Source organism: Vipera berus, assembly GCF_964194415.1.
Source record: "Vipera berus genome assembly, chromosome: 1".
NCBI classification, from domain to species: domain Eukaryota; kingdom Metazoa; phylum Chordata; class Lepidosauria; order Squamata; family Viperidae; genus Vipera; species Vipera berus.
In genome coordinates this window covers 191,599,953-191,624,740 of record NC_138202.1, presented here as the reverse complement: position 1 = coordinate 191,624,740, position 24,788 = coordinate 191,599,953, and the positions used below count along the sequence as shown (strand labels likewise).

The 24,788-nt window shown below is 40.4% G+C and overlaps 1 protein-coding gene across 2 annotated transcripts in view; it reads right to left on the bottom strand.

The window, feature by feature from the left end:
• PTCHD4 (patched domain containing 4) overlaps window positions 1-23,059 on the bottom strand; it is a gene marked incomplete at both ends in the record, with an annotated part of 66,412 nt that extends 43,353 nt beyond the window's left edge. The window contains one exon of one of the 2 annotated variants that reach the window (XM_081313188.1): window positions 22,511-23,059. In XM_081313188.1, coding sequence (XP_081169314.1) covers window positions 22,511-23,059 — 549 coding nt within the window. The remainder of the gene's footprint in view (window positions 1-22,510) is intronic. The other variant, XM_081313189.1, reaches the window with a different exon arrangement.
• Window positions 23,060-24,788: the final 1,729 nt, after the last annotated feature.

Genomic DNA, 24,788 nt, shown 5'->3' with positions numbered 1-24,788 from the left:
AAGGAGGCAAGGGCAAACCATTTCCAAGAAAATTGCAGGGACTTGTCCAGGCAGTCATTAGGAGTCAAGAATGACTCAAAGGTACAAACACAAAAGGAAAAATTAAATGTCTCAGAAAGATTATTTGTAGCTCATAGCTCCTACAGACAGTGCTAGATGGTGGATATGTATTCAGGACGTGATCTTGTGAAAAGATTTCCTAAGTTTAAAAAGCAGAGATAGAAATACTAGGATTATATAAGACACACTAGTAGTGTGAAGTCATGACTAATTATTTTCAATTAGATTTAAAATTTAAGAGGTTTACAAGTATAACTGCATAATAAAAAATAAGCAGAATACAGTGGTGTCTGCATTCAATTGACTTTAGTTGTGAGAAAGTGATGAATGTGACAGTTTAATTAGATTTGCCCTTGTATTTTTATTAGGTTTTTTTTCCTGGGAATGTGTAAGTCCTTGAGACAGAATTATCAGGTGAGAGCTACAGTATATCATCAGCTGCAATGATATTACCCACTTTAACAGCCTTGATTACTGTATAATACACTGGTTATAACGGGTTATATATTCTCTGCATGACAATAAGATTGGGGAAAAACTCTCACTCCAGCATTTTGGAGATGACAATAAAGTACTGGCTCTGTTTGACTAAGTAGAATAAAATCAGCAGATCTTGAAGAGCGCTGAACCAATACAGCCCAAATTCAAATGGCCATGCTGAATAAGTGATATGTAGTCTGAGTCCCAGGATCACAGGAAAACCCGAAAAGACTTGGATGTCACTCTTGGAAACTTTTAAAAAATCCATGATTAAATTATAACATTTAAAGCAGCAGGAATTACAAAAATCCATCCATGCCTACAGCACACAGTCATATGAAGTGTAGTTAGTTTATATTCAAACATAACATGTAAATAAAATGTAATCAAATTTAGGGTTTGCCCTGTCTTAGCGGAGTCCTCGGACTGACAAATATGGTGTTTCTCTGGATTAAAGCAGTGTCCCCAGTCATTTCTGGGGAGCAGGGCAGTGGAGAGTGTTGAAAATATGTTTTTGGAATTTTGAAGGGATGTTGTAGGTCCTCTCTCTCAAAAAATGTAGGGCTACTAGTTCTTAACTTCAAAAATCTGGACAACCACTAGATGGTAACAATTAACCTAATTTCCGTTTAGGGGTCCTCATGTATCTGGTAGCTCTTAACTTCCATAATTAGTGTGGACAAATGTAAAAAAATTATTTATCAAGAGCAATGTTCCAAAGGAATTAAGTTTCAAGAGCCAAATCATAACAAGTAATAAAATACCTATTTCGCAGGAAAGCTCATAAGGTGATGCTCAAAGAAAGAGTTACACTTAATGTAGTTCTCGTATCCAAAGTGAAAGGTAGTGCTAGCTTTTCATACACTTTTCCACTAAGGCACTAAGCTAGGAATGCAGTTTGATTTTTTAATAGTTTGTGCTGCTATAGCTTATAATATTCATGATCTATATCATAATAATTCATTAAGTGTAGTAATATTATATGTTGCCATTATTATTTATGTCTACAGTCCATGTCCATATCTCAGTTCCAACTTTAATGCATTTTATAAATATGTTTGGGAAAATGACAGGATATTCAGTTAGAAACAGAAACAGAATCATAGGGCTGGAAGGGACCCTGGAGGTCTTCTAGTCCAACTCCCTACCTATGTCAGGAGACCTTATAACATCCTGGACAAATAGTTGTCCAATCGTCTCTTGAAAACGTCCAGTGATGGAACACCCATAACTCTGGGAAGCAAACTGTTACATTGGTTAATTGTTTATTAACTTGCTAATTAATGAATTGGTTAATTGTTAATTAACTGTCAAAAAAATGAATTTCTGTCAAAATTTAAAAAAAACTAGCAGTCAGAAAACACAATGAAAACTCCTTAATTTCACAGTACATGGACAGACTTAACCATAGTTTCAACTGAGAAACAGTGAGCATCCTAGACCAAGCCAAGTCCAAAAAATGCTAGAGAATTCCTGAAAATCTGGCACTGAGACAAATCAGCCATCAACAGGCACATAGAGGTGAACAACGTCTACATACCAATCAAAAAAGACAATCAAAATGCCATGAAGGAAACAAAAAGATGAAAAGACCTTCTCACCAGTAATCGCCATACAGATGAGCAGAAATTAATACCAAGATTAATATTAGACCAACAATCAAGCAGTAAAAATTACCCCAATAAAGGAGCTACCAATTCAGACAAAGAGTAAACAACAACTGAATCAAGGAACCATTGAAACACTCCCACCTACTCTGATAGGGCAAGCCATTAATATATAAAATGAGAGCAAATTCCAATTCTTTCTAAGGCTGATGATGTTACCTAGTTTGGTAATGAACAGTCTGCAAAAAAAAAAACAACCAAGCTGAAAGAGTAGCAAGTACCTCACAGTTCAACCCTGAGCTACAAATAATCTCTTCTATAGGTACCTCCATTAATTTATTAAGCAATTATTAATTCCTTATAGTAAATATTTAAGAATATTTCCTTAGGTCTTAATCGATGCCAGTCTTTAAATTTTATCTTTTGGGGCAAGATTAAAGTTCTGAAAATGAATGTATATCCTGGAACAGAGGTCCCCAGACTTTTGAGCACCAAGGACAGGTTCCATGGAGAGAGATTATTCTGCAGACTGGAGGGGGCGTGGCACTGCCTGCATCCCACGGATGGGGCTTTGCTTGTTTGCGCAGCCCAGTTTCTGGCACGCCATGACCCGGTGCTGGTCCACGGACCAGGAGCTGGGGACCCCTGTCCTAGAACACTATACACCTTGCATAGAATTCCTATACACATACCTACAAAATAAATTTATAAATTTATAAAATGTAATGTAATTTTTTTATTAGTATAGGGATTTTTAAGCTAAAAGATGCTTTAATTGTTTTTTAGTAGCAACTCTCTATTTAAAAGGCATAATAATTTTCCAAACCTGAACAATATCATTTGGCATATTGTATTAGTAGCAAACTTTGGACAATTTCCCACCTGGGCCCCTCTTCAATTTTTAATGTTTACATGGAACACCTTTAGTTGTGCTGACATGTGATCAAAATTCAATGGTTACATCAGTTTAAATACACTATTTACGAGAAAGGGTACTTTGATTCTTTTTCTATCAGATAATCCAGACTTCAGAATAAGTAAAAAAAATGGTCACTAAATGAATGGTTGGAGTCAGGTTCCCAAAAGGGGAATGAGCCAAGGAACCAGCCCAGCCCCAGAACGGTGGAGCCCCAGCCGAGAAAGCTGCAGCAGGAGTGGGGGAAGGAATTACTGGAAATACTGGAGGAATATAGTGATCTGGCTGAAGTGTTCAGTGAGGAAAGATCTGATGAGCTGCCCCCCCACTGGGCCACAGACAGTGCTATAGAAATCCATCCAGGGGCAAAACTCCCCAAACCTAAATTGTACTCCATGAGCCCGCAAGAGTTGGAGGAGATGCAGATATTCATAGACAAGAACTTATAAAGGGGTTTTATTCAGCCAGCAAAACCAAAAACAGCTGCCCCCATCCTGTTCCGAGAAAAGAAAGATGGGACTCTTCGTCCCTGCATAGACTATAGAGCTTTGAATGCAGTGAGCGAAAGCAATCTATACTCTCTTCCCCTCATGAAAGACATGCTATCCCACCTATCAAAAGGGAAAATCAAAAGGGGGAGGGGAGAGTTGGGGAGGTTTGGGGAGAGGGGAGGGGGAGGGGTTTTGTATTCAAAACTGTACTGTAAAACTTTTCAATAAAAAAAGGGAAAATCTTCTCAAAGCTAGATTTGAGAGAAGCCTATTACTGGATCAGAATAAAGGAGGGGGACAAATGGAAGATGGCATTCAATTGCCCATTAGGATGTTACCAGTTTGGGGTCCTACCTTTTGGGTTACAAAGAGCACCCACAGTATTTAGGCAATTGATAAATGAGGTGCTATGGGAGCACCTGTACAAGAGGGTGCTTATTTACCTAGATGACATCTTAATATTCACTGAGACCATGGATGAGCATATAAAGTTGATCAGGGTGTTCCTAAAAAAAAGCTCCGAGCAGCTCACTTTTATAAATGCAAATTCCACAAGGAGAGAATTGATTATCTGGGATATCGCATATCACCAAATGGCATAGAAATGGACCCCGAGAAGGTCCAAGCAATTTTAGAATGGGCTCTGCCTCTCACCAGAAAACAGTTACAAATTTACCTTGGCTTCGCTAACTTTTACTGACAGTTCATCCCTTCCTTTGCCCAGATTGCATTGCCAATTATGAACTTATTGAAAACCAGAAGGAAGAGGAAGCCCAAGCCAAGCCAACCATTAAAATGGACAGTAAAATGTCAAGCCATATTTGAAAGTCTTAAAAGACTTCTTTCCGTGAAGCCAGTTTTGAGACACCCAGACGCTGACAAACCTTTTGTGATCCAAGCTGATGCTAGCAAAGTAGTCGTAGGGGCGGTATTATAGCAGGAAAACAATGCTTACACATCAAGAAAGTTCACACAAACAGAACAACTGTGGGTGTTCTGGGAGAAAGAGGTGTATGCAGTGTGATGGGCTCTTCTCACTTGGCAGCACTTCCTGGAGGGGAACAAAATTCCTTTCCAAGTGTGGACTGACCACAAGAATCTGGAGGCTCTAAAGACATCCAGGAAATTAACCCCTAAACAAGCAAGGTGGTTGCAGCATTTCCACTGATGTAACTTCACATTGAAACGCTTGCCGGGGGGGGACTTTCTAGCAGACGCACTCCCCAGAATGCCACAATAAAACAGCACCTGGAGCGAGGTAACAAAACCCCTCATGCTGAGTAAACAGTTGGCAGCACTAGTCACCACCCGAGCACAAGCCAAACTCCAAAAACCTTTAGCAAGCCAAGCAGGAATTGAATTTAAAAAAGCGCTAGAGACAGATGAATGGTTCCTAAGCCATAAGAACTTATGCATCATGACTGATGGGCTGCCTTGGGTTGGAGGAAAACTATACATACCCAAAAGCCAAAGACTAATATTCATGCAACTGTGCCATGATTCAAAATCCACAGGCCATTTTGGGTTTGTGAAAATGTTACATCTGGTCAAAAGGCAATTTTGGTGTCCATCAATAAAAAAGGACATTGAAAGCTATGTGGCTAGCTGCCCAATTTGTGCCTCAGCTAAAAGATTACAAGGGAAGCCACCTGGGTTCTGCAACCAGTAGCAACCCCCTCAGCTCCCTGGAAGGAAATTTCCATGGATTTCATTGTAGAATTACCAGAGAGTGGGAGGAACACAGTCATCTGGGTCGTGACAGACTTATTTTCCAAACAAGTGCATTTTATTCCCTGTTCAAAAATTCCTAATGCAAAGACACTTGCAAAACTGTTTGTTCAACACATATATGAACACCATGGGGCCTCATAGTGCCTCATACCTGATAGAGGAGTGCAATTCACATCAGAATTCTGAAAAGCATTCCTAAGCTTATTAGTAACCACCCAGGAACTATCATCTAGTCATCATCTGCAAACAAATGGTGGGACTGAATGGTTGAAGTCAGTACGGGAACAGTACTTAAGATGTTTTATAAATTACCAGCAGGACAACTGGACTGACCTACTCTCATTCGCAGAGGTTGCCTACAACAACGCAGTCCATTCCAGCACAGGATACACTCCCTTCCAAGTAGCAATGGGGTAGAGTTTTAACCCGATGCCTGAACTTCCGACAACTGGCCCTGTGATCCCTTCTCTAAAGGAGTGGATTGCACAATTAAAGAACACCTGGCCAGTAGTCAGGAAAGCTTTTGATGAAACTAGACAAGCGTACAAAACCCAAGCAGATAAAAAGAGAGTTGAGCCAAAACCTTTCAGTGTAGGGGAGAAGGTTTACTTGTCTACCAAATTCCTAAAATCCCTACAACCTTTGAAGAAGTTAGGACCCAAATATGTAGGACCATTCCCTATTACCAGAATTATAAATCCTGTCACAGTAGAATTAGCACTCCCAAAGTCCCTCAGACAGATTCACCCAATTTACCACTGCAGCCTTCTAAAACACGAACAACAGTCACCTTTAAGACCAGCTGTTGCTCCTCCTCCTCCCCCCCATTATGGTGGAAGGGGAACAGTATTTTGAAATTAAAGAAATCCTAGATTCCAAGAAACACCATGGCTCCACCCAATACCTAGTAGCGTGGAAACATCTTCCACCCTCCCAAAATGAGTGGGTCCACAAACGCCATGTTAAAGCTCCTAAACTCCTTAGGAAATTTCACACAGCATACCCTAACAAACCAGACTAATCAATCTCTTTCATTCTATTTGTTTCTGTCTTCCAACAGATGGATCTCTCTTTCTTTTAAGGAAGGCAGGATGTCAGAACCCATATATTATTAAGGGGAACTCTCTCTCATTCTATTTCTTCTATTGCTCTGGGTTCTGTCATACTCCTGGAGGGGAGGGGGAACCATTGCGGGCTGTCTCTTTGTTTACTCTATTGTTACAATGTATCTCTTTCGCTTTCTCTGCATACTTGCTCTTTGAACTGCTTCTCCCTTGATGTCACCTTGGGGGAGAAAGAAATAAGCCTCTGGCCATCTGTCTTATCTCCCATTTTGGAAGGGAAGGTGCAAAGCCACAACAACATTGCTACAAGCCTGGGAAAGACCGGTGTTATCAGCAACTTTCCCACAATGGACTTAACACCTGAGAATTGGCCCATTCAAACTGACCAGATGAACTATTGTGGTGGGGTTTGCTGGGACTCTTTTAACCTATTGATCTGAGTGGGAAACCCTCAGATCCTGTCTATTATACCTGCTATCAGCTTCTCCTAATAAAAGTTCCTTTTGGAAGAAACTGCTTCCACGATTTCTACTTTCTTAGGATGAGGTATTGAAGTGGACCCTGACATAGACATAAATTAGCAATAGAAGATTGTAATGAAATATAACTAACATTAAAATGCATGAGTAGAATTTCTATATATGTGTTTGTATTTATGGGAAAAATCATGCTTTCCCCCCTTTTTCATAACTTTGCTTATTGTTTACTGAAATTTTATTGTAATGTGGTTTGTTTTGTCAGTCAGTCAGCCAGTTTATTACAATCTTAAGTGAGTCTACGAGTGATGTGTGAGCAACTATAAATCTAAGATTTCAATAAATAATATTTGATACAAAATTAAAATACATCCACTGGTGGGATTCAGCCGGTTCACACCACTTCAGCAGAACCAGTAGCTAATTTTTTGTTGCCCAGAATGGACTTCTGGAAGCAGCATCCACACAGAGAACCGGTTGTTCCCATATTTGAATCCCACCACTGAATACATCTATGAAACAACCTGGCAAGACCAGGATCAATCTGTGTCTACGTTATGTGATAACTTTACATAAATGACATAAAATGTGATAACATCTAAAATTACAAAAATGTGATATTACATCTAAAGTAACATCACAAAGCTGAATGTGCCAGCTCCATCACAAACAGTGCAGTTCTGGCTATACCTGTATAGGCCAGATGTGGGAAACCTGCAACTCATAGGCTACATTTTGAGGCCCACAGAATTTGGATAGCAAGCCCATCCAAAATAAGGCATAAATATAGAAACTTCAGGCTACCATTTCAGTGACCTCATGGGCTCTAGCTGTTTGGCTGCCTCCAACAGAAACATAGATTATGAGCTCCAGCCATCCCTAAAATTGTCCCTACCAACTGAATAACCATGCTGAAAATAGTCCTTTCTAAATGGTTTTTTTTTAAAAAAAAGCTTCTAGCCCATATTAAATATGGTTGCTCAGAGGTTTGATGGAACTAGCCAAATTTCCATTATCTTCTTTCTCCTCCCAAATTTACTGAAGTTGCTCAATGCTAATTCCATGAAAGGCAGAGCAGGGATGGAGTCTTCCCAGTGCAGACGCCAGAGCATTTGACACTAAACAGAAGTGTTTTAGATGTTAATCACAAGTAACAGCAAGAACAAAGAGTCTTCTATCTAGAGAGGTGTCCCTGTCAGATATTAGCAGAAAAACTACAGAGTCCTATATTACCACAAAGGCCAGTTAATCCATTTCGTATGAGTTTTCTTATTAAAAACAAAAAAGCAATATGCTTTTTCAAACAAAAAACAAAAAAACCAAAGCACCAACTCAGCTGTTTGCAAGAGAGAAATAGTGAATAAAAAGTAAAATGTAATGTTGCTTTGCAAATGACTAGATATATCCCTAAAGAGCAGTTGGAGTATCACTGACATTCTTGCACGGAACAAAATCCTGTTTCTAAACATAACAGAACCTAACTGATGAGATATGTCTTGTGTCACAATGCAAGTCCATTCATAGACCATTCATAGATGTGTTGTGATTTACAAAGAAGTGCTGTAAAACATGTATGTATGTTTCATCACTTACCCTTCTCCCCAGCCCTTTTCCTGCAGATGCCAAAGGGATTGCACGATAAGTTAACAATAATATATGAAGAAGTTCTGGTCAATATTTTAATCCATGAACAAGCTTATTAAATCTTCAAACAAATTTCAGCTTATCACCTTCAAACAACTGGCACTAGCAGTGCTTTCACTCTCTAAACCCTTTGAATCAAAGGTGGCTTCTTTATGCAACATTACAATGAAAAAATAAAACACTACAATAATACAAACTAAAAAAAGAAAAAGAAAAAATGGAAAGTACAGTATAGAAAATAAAAAATAGAAAGTAAAATGGTAAAGAAACAAATAATATAGTTAAAAGGAAAATATAAATAAATATATAAAATGATTTTTCCCTTCATCACAACAAATATGTGCAATTTTAGTACCTTATCACCTTCTCTTAAGCAATGAACAACTGAATCTTTTCTCCATATCTTATATCTTATCTATAAACAAGTCTTTAAAACCTCCTAGTCCTAGTCAGTAGAAATCCATTAAGAGTTACCACAGATAACAACATATCTATTTTAACCTTGAACAAATAAACCAACTTTAGATTCCTTCCTTTTACTTTTAGCAATCTTGATCTATAATATCTTCAATTAATGTCCTAGAACAGGGCTTTTCAGTCAGTGGTACGGGTACCACCTGTGGTACACTGGCACCTGGCAGGTGGTATGCGACCATCCTAGAAAAGTGGTAGCAGGGGAGGGGAATGAGCTGAACCGGTGGCAGCACCGCACAAGCCTGAGCGAGAGATGGCTGGAGCTGCAGGGCTGTCAGGGCTCAGCAAAAACACCAGGATCAGCACTTCTTTGGGGCTGTCAGGGCTCATCGGAAGTGCCAAGATCAGCGTCAGGCTCCAGCTGGAGCTCGGCACTGATCCTGGCACTTCTGAGCCCAGAAGAAGTGCTGATCAGCTGGAATGTTGCAGCATCTTCAAGGTCTTGTGATTTACATTCAGATGCTTAGCAACTGATTCATATTTATGACGGTCACAGTGTCCCAGGGTCATGTGAAGTGACCAAAACCTGCTGCAACCACCCAGCAGAGGGGGAAAAATAAAAACCAAACACCCACCCCCACCCCACCCAATCCTCGAAAGAAATCCTCACAACAATGAAAACCTCAGACAGGAGGAAGAGCACCACCGGGAAGGCAGGCAGGTATCTTGCTCAGCTGTGGCTTGGGGGGCACTTTTTTCAGTGCCATTGTAACTTCGAACAGTCACTAAGCGAACTGTTGTAAGTCGAGGACTACCTGTACTTCATCACTTTTTTTCCTTTTTTTTTGTTCATCAAGTTTTTGACACCTTGCTATGCGACTGGTGGTACTCAGATGTTGCCATATCCTAAAATTGGTACAATGGGTGAAAAGGTTAAAAAGCCCAGTCCTAGAACATGATTTTTTTTATTTTGCATTCCTTTTAATTATTAATTTAATTATTAAGACATCAGCTAGTGTTATTTGTATAACCAATGTAACATCTTTTCCCATATCATTCTTGTACCTATCATTTTTAAACCCACTTTTAAATCAATCTCACTCTTGTCTAGTAAAGCTTATTCCTCTTCCATAACATCTTTTAAACAGACTATGTACAATGGCAGACCCCCTTAAAATTACCTTCTGGGTCTATTATTCACAGTTACCCCTCAATATGTCCAATGTTAAACTATTTTACTCCATTCTGTATTAGTAAATCAAAATTAAGAGTTCTTCTTTTCACTGTGATCTTTAATGCCTTCTGATTCCCACTAATATCTAATCTTCAAAGTGCAACAGCATTTTCCCATAGGAAGGATTCTTATAATTAACACCACAATCTCATTTCAAATGCATCAGTATCCTTAGTCCATTTGTAACTTTTCAAATAATATTCTGATCACCCTTTTGCTGTATATTTCCAAAAAGTAATTTTTGTCCTTAAACTTACATTTAAACTTTCTTTTGCAAATGATGGAAGAAAACTCACCAGATATTGTAAAAATAATGTCATTCCAAAGGTTCTTAATGGCTGAAGAACATTTAGAAAGAATTTTCCCAAAGTGATTAGAAAAGGAAATGTATCAACCCTGTTTCCATAAAGGCACTGACCGTGGTTTGGGCAAAGATATTGTTCCCTCATGTTCTAGAGCTCTGAAAATCACTGTGACTAAAAGGAAGGAGAGGCCTTTCCTCCAGTGCTATGTACCTGTCTGAAACTGCCCTCGCTCCGAGATTTGCACTGAGTATTGATGTTTAGAGAGAAACAGAAATAGATATTCTTGTTTTTAACTTGAAGTTGTTTGGCAACATTCTTTTAGAAAAACAAACTGTAAATGAAAATACTGGAATGATTGAATTTGGGTCTGTTATGTTTTCATAACAAAATGAAAATCTAGCAAGAAGACTAAGAGATTACTTACATTGGGACAGGGTGATTTATGCTTAACTTTGGACTGTTTGACAGCTTTTTTTGCCCTACCAATAGAAATTGGCAAGGTTTATTTTTTATTTGAAGATGAGAAAGCTCTTAATCAGCTTCTTTATTGCTGCATTGCCTAGGAATCTTCTCCAAGTACATTTGCCACATGAATACTGGAGTATCCTGTTGTCATATAAGTTGTCTCTCCCTCCTGTTCTTAGTCAGACTTCACCATTGTGAATGTAACATTGGATTGTAATTAAGGACCTCTGTAAGACAAATTTTCTCAGTCACATCCATTGTGGATGTGAACATCCATTTTCCTCATTGTTGCTCTTTCAAAAACACATGTACAGATTCTGCCTGCCCCCCCCCCTTCTTCCTCAAATGATTCAATTTGGGAAGAAAGCCCCAAGATCCTGATTAAAATTGTTGGTCCTCCACTGCTCATGAACTTGTTTGCAATAGGATCCTTGTCAATGAACAAAACTGAAATATCCCCAGCCACTCAACTCACTCAGTGGTCCTGCTAAGGATTAATTTCCTGTTGCCAGATAGGAGTTGGTCCAGACTCTGAGTTGGCAGAGAAGAAAGAAACAGCCTATTTTGTGCAACCATTTTTGTAAGACCATGTAAGGCATTAAATGGTCAGTTACTTGTTTAATGTCAATATTATTGTGATTTTTATTGGATTTCCTGCCTCAGGCACCAATGTCTCTTAGCTCATATCTAATGTCATCCTATTTTGTCTATATATCTAACTTCTGAGACAGTTTAGTGAAAATGACTTCATGGTTGAGAGAAGAACACAACTAAGGATTTTCTGGCCCAGGTCCATCAACTATGTATATCCCACTGATTCTTAATCTCACATCATGCTTCATGTGGTTTGCAAGAATTTAGGAGGAAGAAAAAGCTTCCTATTTCAGCTTGTTACATTAATATTCTGAACTACCTGCACATAACATCAGAAGCAATAAACTTGATTTGTTTTATAGTCTTCTTTGCAAATTGGCTTTCCATGAGGCACAAAAATGGCAGAGGCCTTTATAGGCATGGATGTTTAGTTTCTAAAGCCCTTTCATGACTACTTTTGAGGAAACTGATATCAAAAGCAATAGAAAATGCCTCCATATTACAGCTTATGCTAATATAACTTCTTTCTCCTGTCGTTATCCATCAATAAAACACTGGTTCTGGTGGCTCCAGAGATCAGATTGGCCCTGATTCTGTGGGCTTTTCAGTAAGGCTTAGGAGATTTACTTGAATGGATTAGAGCTAGAAGAGACCTTGAAGGTCTTCTAGTCCACCCCCCCTGCTCAAGCAGGAGAACCTATACCATCTCAGACAGGTGAATGTCCAGTCTCTTCTTAAAATCTCCAGTGATGGAGCACCCACAATTTCTGGGGGTAAGCTGTTCCACTGGTTAATTGTCCTTACTGTCAGGAAGTTTCTCCTTAATTCCAGGTTGCTTCTCTCTTTGATCAGTTTCCAGCCATTGTTTCTTGTCCTTCCCTCTGGTGCTCTGGTGAACAACCTGGCCCCCTCTGCCTTGTGGCAGTCCCTCAGATACTGGAATACTGCTATCAGGTCTCCCCTATTTCTTCTTTTCTTTAGACTAGCCAAACCCAAGTCCTGTAGCCGTTCTTCATATGTTTTAGTCTCCAGGCCTTTGATCATCTTAGTTGCTCTTTGAATTTTTCCCAAACTCTCAACATCTTTTTTGTGATAAGTTGACCAAAATTGGCTGAAGTATTCCAGGTGTGATCTTACTAGGGTTTTATAAAGTGGTAATAATACTTCGTGTGATCTTGATTCTATGCCTCTGTTTATACAATCCAGGATTGTATTAGCTTTTTTGGTTGCTGCTGCATACTACTGGCTCATAGTGATCGTCCACTAGGACTCCAAGGTCCCTCTCACAGTTACTGTTTTTAAGCCAGTTCTCTCCCAATCTGTATTGTACCTTTGGTTTTTCCTGCCTAAACATAAGACTTTGCTTTTCTCGACATTGAAACTCATTTTGTTGGATAGGGCCCATTGTTCAAGTTTGTCAAGTTCTTTTTGGATCCTGAGTTTGTCTTCTGGGGTGTTGGCTACTCCTGTCAGTTTGGTGTCATCTGCAAATTTGATGAGTTCCCCTTCAATTCCCTCATCTAAGTCATTGATGAAGATATTGAAGAGTGCTGGGCCTAAGACGGAACCTTGTGGTATCCCACTGCTTACTTCTCTCCATGTGAATGTAGTGCCATTGAGGATTGATAGCCAGCTACAGATCCATCTGGTGGTGATGTTGTCTATTCTACCTTTTCCTAGCTTACCAAGGAGTAGGTTGTGGTCTACCTTGTCAAATGCCTTACTGAAATCTAAGTATAGTACATCCACTGCATTTCACTGGTCTACTAGTTTAATCACCTTATCAAAGACTGAGATGAGATTGGTTCGGCATGATCTGTTTTTAACAAACCCATGCTGGCTAGTAGTTATGACTTTGTTTGCTTCTAGTTGTTCCCAGATCTGTTTTTAATTATCTTTTCTAGGATCTTCCCAGATATTGATGTTAACAAATTCCTGTTGTTGTTTTTCCCCGTAAATTACTCTGCTTTTGATAATTGCCTCCAAAGTGTTTCTGTGAAAAATTACCCATGTCTCTGTCCTGGACTATGAATAAGCAACTGCATGTTATCACACATAATGCTTTCTGTTGATATATATTTCAAATATATTTAGTTTACATATTTACAATAAAATTATTTAATTTTAGTAATTGGAATTGGAATTTTTTTCCCTTTCTTGAAGACTAGGACTACATTAACCCTTTTGCAATCCTCAGGTACTTCCCAATGGTCCAGAATTTATGAAAGATGTGGTACAGTGGTTCTGAGATAACATCTGTCAGCTTCTTCAGAAGCCTTTGATGTAACCTGTCTGGTGCAGGTGATTTGTATTTGTCAAGGTTGGATAGGTGTTCCCTTACCATTTTCTTGCTTATTTAATTTTTTGTTTCTAGTATGTCTTTTACAGGTTTTTTGGTGTGTTGGGCTATAGTATTTTTGTGTGTGAAGACTGACACAAAGTATGAGTTAAGTAGCTCTGCTTTCTCCCTGTTCCCTGTAATTTCCTTGCCATGTTCTCTCTTTAGTGGTCCTATAGGTTCCTTGATTTTTTTCTTGTTGTTAATATGTTGGAAGAAACTTTTTTTTATTGTCCTTGATTTCTGTTGCAGGTCTTGGTTTGTTCTGAGCCTTTGCTTTCCTGACTTCATCTTTACATGTTCTGGCTGTCTGCTGATAATCGGCTTTAGTTATGTGCCCCTCTTTCCATTTTTTGTATTTGTCCTTTTTGTCTTTTAGTTTGTTAGAGAGATCTTTGTGCAGCCATGCTGGTTTCTTCTTAGATTTCTTGTTTTTTCTCTCTCAGTGGTATTGTGCTGGTCTGAGCTTTTGTGATCACATTTTTCAGGGTTTCCCACACTTCCTGGGTTGTTTTCCCCTTTAGGATTTTCATCCATGGGATTTTTCCTAGGTTCTCTCTGAGTTTGTTAAAGTCAGCTCTTTTTCAGTTTAGGACATTGGTTGGATTGTTTTCTATTGCTAGTGTTTGCATTATATTAAATTCCAGTATGACATGGTCACTTTAGCCCAAGGTTCCAGTAATTTCAATTCCCTCTATGACTTCTTCTCTGTTTGTAAAGATTAAGTCCAGTGTAGCTTTGCATCTAGTTCCCTCCTCCACCTTTTGGGTGACAAAGTTGTTGGCTAGGTTGATTAGGAATCTGTTTGATCTCCTGCTCACTGCAGAGTTTGTCTCCCAGTTGATATCTGGATAATTAAGGTTTCCCATTACTACTGTGGTATGCTTCCTACATGCATTTGTTAACTTATTGGCAAAGAGTTCATCTATTTCTTCTGATTGGTTGGGTGACCTGTAATATACACTTATGGCAATGTCCCTTTTTTTCTTTTATATTGACCCATATACATTCTGGAGAGATTTTATGTTTGACCATGTGCATTTCTGCAGATAGGTAATGTTCTCTTACATATAGTGCAACTCCTCCTCCTCTTTTTGTAGACCTGTTTCTTTTGAACAATTTGTATCCATCCATCAGTCCATTCCAGTCATGGGTTTCGTCCCACCAGGTTTCTATTATCCCAACTATGTCATACCCTCCCTCATGTACTATTGCTTCTAGTTCACCCTGTTTGTTCCCCAAGCTTTGAGCGTTGGTATATAAGCAGTTAAGACTTTTATGCCTGTGCATGGGTGTGTTTCCTGTATCTCCTGGTTGTTGTTTGAGTTTTTCTTTTTTTCATCACTGCCTACCTCATTGCTTGCTTTGTTTTCTTGGGATTTGTGATTGGTTTGGGGTTCTAGAGATTTAGTTCTGGATTCAAGCCTGAGTCCTCACATACATAAAGAAGCCGATTTCATGGTTGTACTAATCAATGTTTTGGGTCCTTTGGGTCTTATGTTTTTGTAGATGTATGTGTTTTACTCTTGCTTTAATTTGCAGACAGACAGACAGCATCTGGAAAGGCACATATCTTTAGGAAGACTCATCAAATCATGACTAGATTTCTGTAAGGAGCATTTCAAATTGTTGTGAGGTTCAGTGAATCTATGTTTCTTTAGTCATTCACTGTTTTCCAATATGGCAGTGATTAGATTGTTGGACTAAGCCACTTATATAATGGTAGATCCAATGTTTGGCCAAAAGCACTTTACAGAATGCTAATATGATAAAAATAGAAGTATTTTAAGGAAGTTCCCAAGTTTCAGAAGTAAACTAAAATCAGAAAAAGATTGATTACTTGTACAGTGTGTATAGTTCTAAGTTTTCATTTTGAATTTAGCTGTCTCTTGACTAAACTCTAATCCAGGTATTCTGATTTTGGGGTGTCAATATTTCTTCTGAATGGAAAAATCTACTTAGAAAACAAAGTTTAATTCCTCCACCTTATAGAATGATGAAATCAAGTTCTGAAAAAATGTATCTGGAATTCTGAAGGCATTACCAACATTTCATGAAAAAAGAGACAAGATTCAGTCAGCTAGAGCTGCAATACATGAAAATATATCAGGTTCATCTCTTGTTTTCAGCAGGCAGAATGATATATTTATTGGACTGGATATATTGGAGAAGACCCAGTGGCATCTTTATACATGAATGCCATTGGAGAAGATTTGTATGACTTATCTACATTTTCAAAAAAAATATTTCAATGTAGACAAAATTTCAACAAGAGTCCTGAGGTAAAATCTCATTCAAACCCAACAGACTGCAAAACTTGACAAATTTTAGATAGATAGGCACAAAGGCTCCAGAAAAAAACTGAAGGACAGTTAGATATATTAATATTAATGTCCATATGTTGGAGCTTATCCTGGGTAATGGATAAAGACAAACACATTTTGCATTTTCTGAGGAATGTATTAGCTTTTCTAAAACAATAATAAATATAAATGGCACTAACCATTCTAGAGGCATTAAACTATTTTGCACTCATTGCAGTGACTGCAAAGTCTGATCACCACAATGATCCCCATTCAGGTGGGAGGGAATTATTCAATCCATTTTTCATGCTTATGGTCTTAATTATGGAATGATTTTTTTATTAATAGACTGCCAACTTTATCCCACATTCTTTGCAAGTTACCACCAATTTTCTTGCCACCATCAACCTTTTTTGTATTTTTTCCTTTTCTATTATTTTCCTGTTTTTGTATCTGCTGTCTTGTTTGTTCCTCTACTGATTCCTCTCCTCCTCTCCTCTCCTCTCCTCTCCTCTCCTCTCCTCTCCTCTCCTCTCCTCTCCTCTCCTCTCCTCCCTTTCCTTCACAAAAAGTCCTGGATACCATATTGACATATTGTGATACCATACGCCAATTACTGCACACATCACTGCAGTCCATATAAGTTGTAGCTTCCAAGTAGTCTTTCAGAGCAGTCCGGTGTAGCTACATAAGACATTTTCTTTGGAAGAAAATCCTTTTGGCAACACAACCTTCATATTCTGAAGGCAATTCCCTTGCACAAAAGAGCAGAGCTGACTGTGAAGTTCAGGGAGCGTATCAAGGAACATTGCTTTGGAAGTGAAGATGAGTGAACCAATCTTTTATTACCTGTCTGTCTTCTACTCAGAAAGAGAACAACAGAGTCTACCTTGCCCGTGCCCCAATAACTTTACCCTCAGCTACGAAGGATCAATCAGCCAATGTGTAGCAGTATCTCAGGGAAGCATTAGTTATCTTCAGCATGTGTAAAAGCACCTAGAGAAGATCTAAACATTTCATACTCTAAGATGTACCCACAGAGACGTTACAGACTTGGGGAATTGCACAAGGTTGTATAATATAAATTGAGAAGTTCTTGATACCATTTTTATTCATATTCTATGTTTCTTTTATTCACTACTAAAGTGGTTTAATCACAAGAAAGATATACAAATTATTTTGAAATAGAGTTGTTTCCTTAAGAAATACAGGTAAAATAGATAAAATGATTATTTCACTGACTAAAATGATAACATGGTCCTTGATCTGTTAAATGAACATATCTCTGGTAAAATGTATATATTATCCAAACCTCATAGAGCATATTACCTTAGAATTTAAAGCTATTGAAAGTAATATACTAATATACTATTATTTTCAATTGCATAAGAAACCAGTAGCTGAGACACTCAGAGCACAATTGCCTGCGATTGCTGTGGGACAGGGTTTGTGTTTCATTTATTTACTCATACATTGGTTTGTGCTTAAATTGTAAGCCGCCCTGAGTCTTCGGAGAAGGGCGGGATATAAATGGGATTAAAATAAATAAAAAATAAAAAAATAAAAAATATATCATTCTTTATCCAGTTTCCAGAGTACCGTACATTATGACTAGAATTTTAGTAGCAGATTTCAGTTTAAAACTCAGAAGTGATAAAACTGGAGAGAACCCAAAAAAGTATGCCCAAAATATGAGCGAAAATTCTGTGAGAATTTTGCATATATGAAATGTCAGCATTAATGAAAACGTTTCCACCTCCATTCACCACATATATCATGTAACTTGCCAGGAACATCTGAAAGGGATCTTCCACCAGTGACTACAGCATGCTGGAGATGTAGGAGGGGGGGAGAGAGATTTGTACATCATACTTAGCTAGAGTCATTTGTTGAGATAGAAATCAAATAAATAAATCAAATAAACAAAATAATTTAAACATGTTTTGATAAAACCACTGTTGGCTGAATTTGCATCACATACTAAGCCATGGTTTCTGACTTACGTATTGTGTGAATTCAGACACAATGTTGTAATTATAAAGATAACTAGATCTCAAGCACTCTTAAGCTTTATAATTACAACACTGTGCCTAAATTCACACAATACGTAAGTCAGAAGCAAACAAACCATGGCTTAGTATATGATGTAAACTCAGCCAACAGTGATTTTATCAAAACATGGTTAAACTATTTATTTTATTTTATTTCTATAGCTGCCCATCTCAACAAGTGACTCTAGTTAAGTATGATGTACAAATTGAGTCTCTGAGCACAAACACAGTTCCTGCAGAATTGGAGAAAAATGTTTCCACCTAGTGGTTGTGTTTCAACTGAAAACAAGCTTTCTCTTCAAAGATATATAATATAGAAAATTTATAATATAACTACATTTAATATACTTTTGAGAGGCAATTGCTATATAGTTATAACTACATATAGCTGTTATAGCAGTAATCCTAAATGTCATCAATTGGCCAGGACATTTCAGTTCAGGAAAGGCCACAAATGGATATCAGCTCTATTTAAAAAAAAAGCCACCTAAGTCTCTAATAACAACATTTTCCAAAAGCACTTCCAAAATATGAATCCAATCATTTAGGAATCTATAACCCCCATATGTAAACATCTCCTTGCCTAAATAGACCAATTAGTGAGAGCAGGGAATAGGTAATCTTCAAGTGCTTTAGATTTCTTAAGCAGCTGAAGACAGGACAAGAAGTAACAGATAGAAACTTACCAAGGAAAGACCCAACCTAGAATTAAGGAGAAATTTCCTGACAGTGAGAACAATCAATCTGTAAAATGGGTTGCCTTCAGAAGTTGTGGGTGCTCCATCACTGGGGGCTTTTAAGAAGAGATTGGACAACCATTTGATTAAAATGCTATAGGATCTCATGCTTGCGCAAGGGGTTGCACTAGACTAGAAGACCTCCAAAATCCCTTCCAACTCTGTTATTCTGTTACTTATTAGGTATAGATCCAAAACTGATCAAAACACAAGTATAACATTAACTTGTAGAATCAGGCAGTTAAATGGAAACAGAAACATCAGAACATCATGCTTTACTTTTCTCAATTTAAAGAATCAAGTGAGAAAAATACCTTGGTTCTACAATCTATAACATGATGCTCCAAAGTGCCAATGGTTCTTGGGGCTCAGAAGGCTCTTAACCCTGACTGATTTTTAAAAAACTGTTTAATAGTAAAATGAGAAGTTGGCATGCTGTATAACATAGAGCAGCTCTCCAGTATAATCTTTATTTCTGAGACTGTCTTCTTTGAAAGAATACCCACCTACCCAGAAAAAAAGAAAGCCTATCATAGTTCAGCCATTACTCAGGTAGGGATAATTGCTTGTAACTATTGCTTATTCCAATCCCCAAGTAAAGTCTTATTTCTAGTTTCACAATCCCTTTTCCAGTCACTCGGAATTCCTCTCTCTCATAACAAACAATGTATGGTAACTCTATCCCAGGGCTTTTCAAACAGTGGTACAGGTACCATCTGTGGAACATTGGCACCTGGCAGGTGGTACGTGACCATCCTAGAAAAGTGGTAGCGGGGGAGGGGAATTAGCTGAACCAGTGGCAGCACCGTACAAGCCTGAGAGAGAGATGGCTGGAGCTGTAGGGCTGTCAGGGCTCAGCGGAAGAGCCAGGATCAGTGCCAGGCTCCAGCTGTAGCTCGGCACTGATCCCGGTGCTTCTGCTGAGCCCAGAAGAAGCACCAAACAGCTGGAATGTTGCAGCATCTCCAGGGTCTTGTGATTTACATTCAGATGCTTGGCAACTGATTCATATTTACGATGGTCACAGTGTCCCAGGGTCATGTGAAGTGACCAAAACCTGCTTCAACCACCCAGCAGATGGGGGGAATAAAAGCCAAACACCCCCCACCCCTATTGGCAATCCTCAACAGAAATGCTCACAACAATGAAAACCTTGGACAGGAGGAAAAGCGCCGCTGAGCGGGCAGGCAGGTGTCTTGCTCGGCTGTGGCTTGGGGGGCACTTTTTTCAGTGCCATTGTAACTTTGAACAGCCACTAAGTGAACTGTTGTAAGTCGAGGACTACCTGTACTTCATCACTTTTTTACTTTTAGGGGGGGGTTCATCAAGTTTTTGACACCTTGCTAGGTGACTGGTGGTACTCGGATATTGCCATATCCTAAAAGTGGTACAATGGGTGAAAAGATTGAAAAGCCCTCCTCTACCCAACGGGATACTTCTAGCTATTACAAGGATAATGGTGTGTGCGGGATGGGATAATCCAAATATTTCAAAGTTTCTTGTCCACACTTATGTATTTTATTTGCAACCATAATGGTTTCATTTCAAAGATTCTATTTCTATTGCTGTCTTTCTATGTTGTGTAAAAGAGTGATGATTTAATGCTCCAGATGTTTTACAAACATTTAACATGCTTCTGAAAGCTCTTAAACTTCTTCCTATTTGCCAAACTGACATGGATGATTCTCTAAGGATCCAATGGTAACTGAGATATTGATTTGCTATCATTACTATAGATTAGGCACCAAAGCATTTCTGTGAGGCCAATTTCACCAAATGTCACTATTCTTCAGTGACACAGCTTGGTGGAAGAACAAGGTATCTGTTTTATCCAGCCAGAATGGATGTTTATGATCGTGTGGGTTAATTGCTCAAGTAATGTCTGTAATCCAAACTCCTAGACTTCATCAGAGATGCCATCAACATTGGTCAAACTTTCACCAAAGCCCTCAGAGGGATCATGAGGGACCATGAGGGATCATGAGCCCTGACCATTTTATAACTATGATCTGCAAAAAAAAAAGATTCCCCAATGATAAAAAAACAACTGCAGTAGTTATCTATTAGTTTTTAAGTTAACGTTTTCCTGCTTAGCAAAGAGTAATTGGTAGTTAAAAATAAGTATATGGTATTCTAGAATCCTCAGTTTTAGCATAAAGAACAAAAGCCACTTCATATGTTAATTGTTCCTCTCAATGGAACTAATGTATGTGAAATAAAATGCACAAATATTGCCACAGCTAAAATGTGACACTTTGCTACTATTTAAAATATGTATCCACTTCCTGAGTGAACTTTATTTCCTACCATAAGACAATTTTCTACTTGGAAAAAATAGTAACTGAAATAGCATTGTCCAGACAAGGTCAATACTGAGAATTCCCAAGGGCAATAGTGGAGAGAGTTACACTGCACAATCCTATATATGTTACTTGGAAGTAAATCCAAGGCAAGTTTAATGACGTTTATATCCAAGGAAAATACGAATAAGATCAGAACATCTATGACCAAATAGTGTCATTAATGTCAATGCAATAGAACCAGTTTTCATTGGGCTGTGCTCATCAAATGGCCAGAGATTCCAGAGACATGCCTGATCTTCAACTAGTGGATTAAGAACTTCACTAGTCTTAAGAGAGGGCTGCCATAAAACACACGAGAAAACAAAGTTTGAGCTGTAGATAAAACTAAAACTGTAGTGACAGGAAATTACATTTCTTTGGTTTCAATACAATCAATTTGTGCTGTTGCCTAAATTATTTGTAAATTAGGACACACATTATCAATATTGAAGATGATTAAAGGTTTGCATTCTTTGCTAGTAATCAAGGTAAGGCCACAACACTACATCACTAATATTGATGATAAGGCATCTAAGAATAGCCAACATCTTGGGTTATACCAAAATTCTGTTTGCTGCGCAATGTATCGGCCTTTGAAATGTCTTTCAGGAGGCCATCCACTCCAGAGAAATTCTACTGCGCCAGGAGGAAGTAGTCATGAAGCATTTTTTTTAATATTAAAAGAAATATCAACTAACTTGCTAACTGGACAGAATTAATTCCACCCTCTTCATTTTGCTTTCCTCCAACTAGGCTGCACCGGTGGCTCAATCCAAGTTTCAGCGCCATTGTAAGACTCTCCTAATTCTCACCCTGGACTTGCTCCTCAGCCATGAGCAGGGAGCTCCCAGAATCACTGCAATTAACTCATTACATCGGATCAGCAACTCATTACATAGGATCGGCTTGCTATCCGGCACCTGTGAAAAGTCTCCCTTCTGGTCTATGCTAAAGATGCTCCCATGCCAAAGAAGACAGTTTGTGCGGGGAGCAAGAGGTTGCATTTTTCTACACAACTTCTGCACTCCTAGCACAGCCTGCTGCTCTTGCTTGAACTGAGGACTTCCGAACTGCTCCATTTTCCCCTTCCAATCCCCCTCCTCTCCCACAGAATCACCCAGTTAAAATCATGCCCTAGCTGTCTCTTATTGTTTAAACAACAACAACAAATACAACATCAATGCTTCTCTTTGCTGCTGAGGACAAGAAATGAAGTGCTGTTTCTTTAATCGGCAAAAGCATGCAATTAAGAGCATACCTTTAATTTAGTGTTGGGATAGCTCACTTGCACCCTGGCAGTTGTCTTATTGGAGAGGGCAGCCTGCCTCAGATCCTCTAGAACTGAAATTATATCATCCAGCACGCATTTCTTATCCTGATTTCTCAACACACACAGATGGGAAAAAGTATAATTATAGCCTTTGTGGTTCACCTTCATTTCCAGCACGGCTCGGTGGATCTGCAGCAGCCCTTCAGCCTGGTGCAAAATATTGCCCCCGGGCTTGGTGAGGAGGATCACCCGGCCATACCTCCCCGGGGTGTGCAAGTCCGAATAGAGATGGCTTTTGGAGCGGTCGAGGGGGAAAAGGCTGTTGGCCAAGCTCCTCTCGATCTTGGCCAAGCTGTGACTCGGGGCCACTAGGAGCTCCAGGTCCATTTCAGGCTGGAAACGGTTGAGGACACTGAAGCCGAAGATGATGGTCAGGACTGCAGGCACGGTGAGGAAGAAGACAGGGTGCCGGCTGACGAACAAGCCCAGCTGGTGGCAGAACGACCGGAGCCCTCTGTGGATCACCTGCCGCAGCATCCTCCTCCTCCTCCTCCTCCTCCCGAGCCAGCTTGCGGATGCTCCCGGCCGTCTTCTTCGAAAGCACGGGGGACATCGGGAGCTAAGTGGCCTGACGAGCCCCGCTGCCTGCCTCGGACTTTCGCGCTCGCTCGCTCGCTCGCTCGCTGCTGGCTGTTCCTTCCTCTCCCTCTACTACCCGGTTAAAACACTGCAGCAAGTTGCAGCAAGATGACCAAATATTGATCAATGGAGCCGGGGGGGGGTGCGCGCGTGCGGGGCTACGGGGTGAAGGGGAGCAGGGGAGGGGGGTTTCCTCGGGCTTCCCTCTCCCCCCTCCCTTCTCAGCCTTTCAGTCCCGCTTCACTCGCGGTCCTCCGGAGGCAGCGCCGGGCGGCGGCGGCGGCGGAGGCGCCAAGGCCCCCTCGTCCTCACCCCCCGCTCCTTCCTGGCGCGCTCGTGCGAAGCCCTCCGAAGCGAGGTGGGCGGCGGCATGTCAGGACTGCCGCGGAGCTCTCGGCTGCTTGGAAGTTTAAGCGCCGGGCGAGCCGGCGAGGCTCCTGGAAGGAGGAGGAGGAGGAGGAGGAGGAGGAGGAGGGCTTGGGCTGCGCCTGACCCTGCCTTTCCCTTAAAGAGGAGGCGCGGGAACCCCCAGCCTACCTGAGGGTAGCCCGGCCTCTTTGGCTGTCGGGCGGACGCGAAGCAACCGGCCAGGAAGGCGGGCGCGGGAAAGAAAGATGAGGCTGCGGCGTAACCCCGCCGGCTCATTGCCTCTCCCGCCCGCCCTTCCTCTGGCAGGAGCCATGCAGCGCCCAAGAGCTGCGGCTCGGCTTCGGGAAGGCGCCGCCGCCGCCTTCCTTTCTCTCCTGCTTTCCCGGCAGGATCGTCCCTGTGGATAGCTGAGCGGGTGTCCCCTTCCAGCCGCGCCTTTTGGCCCTGGAAAGAGGTTTAGGCGACGGAGCCGGGGAAGAGAAGAGAGGAAACGGTAAGAAGGTTCGGCCGCTCTCGCCTAAGCTTCGGGCTTGACTACTGCAAGGAGCTGAGGGTGGGACTGCCCTTGATCCCCTTCTGAAATGCTCTTGCTTCTTGCCTTCAGGCGCCAGGTACGTGGCCGACGATCTTCCAGGAGAACTGGCCGCCCAGAGGCTTCCAGGTTCAAGGCAGAGTGCTCCATACCGACTCAGCCAAGAGCTCTCCTGTCTCAGCTACCTGCCCACCTCATGCCAGCTGCTGGTCCGTCAAAAGAGCTGCTTAGGAATCCATTTTCGAAAGCCCTTTTTTCAAAGCAGCTTTGCACCAATGCCCTGAGATGGACATTCCACACACACCAAAAACATGCACATAATCAGACACTAGAATGCAAAATGCATCTTTTTTTTCTGGACTGCAATTTTGTTTGCTTTTTTTTGGCTGCCATTATTCTATTCTTTGGATGTTTCGGTTTGGAACATTTTTTTCTAATTTTTTACTATAAAGGTAAAGGTTCCCCCGCGTGCTAGTCATTTCCGGCTCTAGGGGCCGGTGCTCATCTCCGTTTCAAAGCCGAAGAGCCAGCGCTTGTCTGAGGACGTCTCCGTGGTCATGTGGCCGGCATGACTAGACACCAAAGGCGCATGGAACACTGTTACCTTCCCACCGTAGTGGTCCCTATTTTTCTACTTGCATTTTTACGTGCTTTCGAACTGCTAGGTTGGCAGAAGCTGGGTCGAGTAACAGGCACTCACTCTGTTACGCGGCACTCAGGATTCGA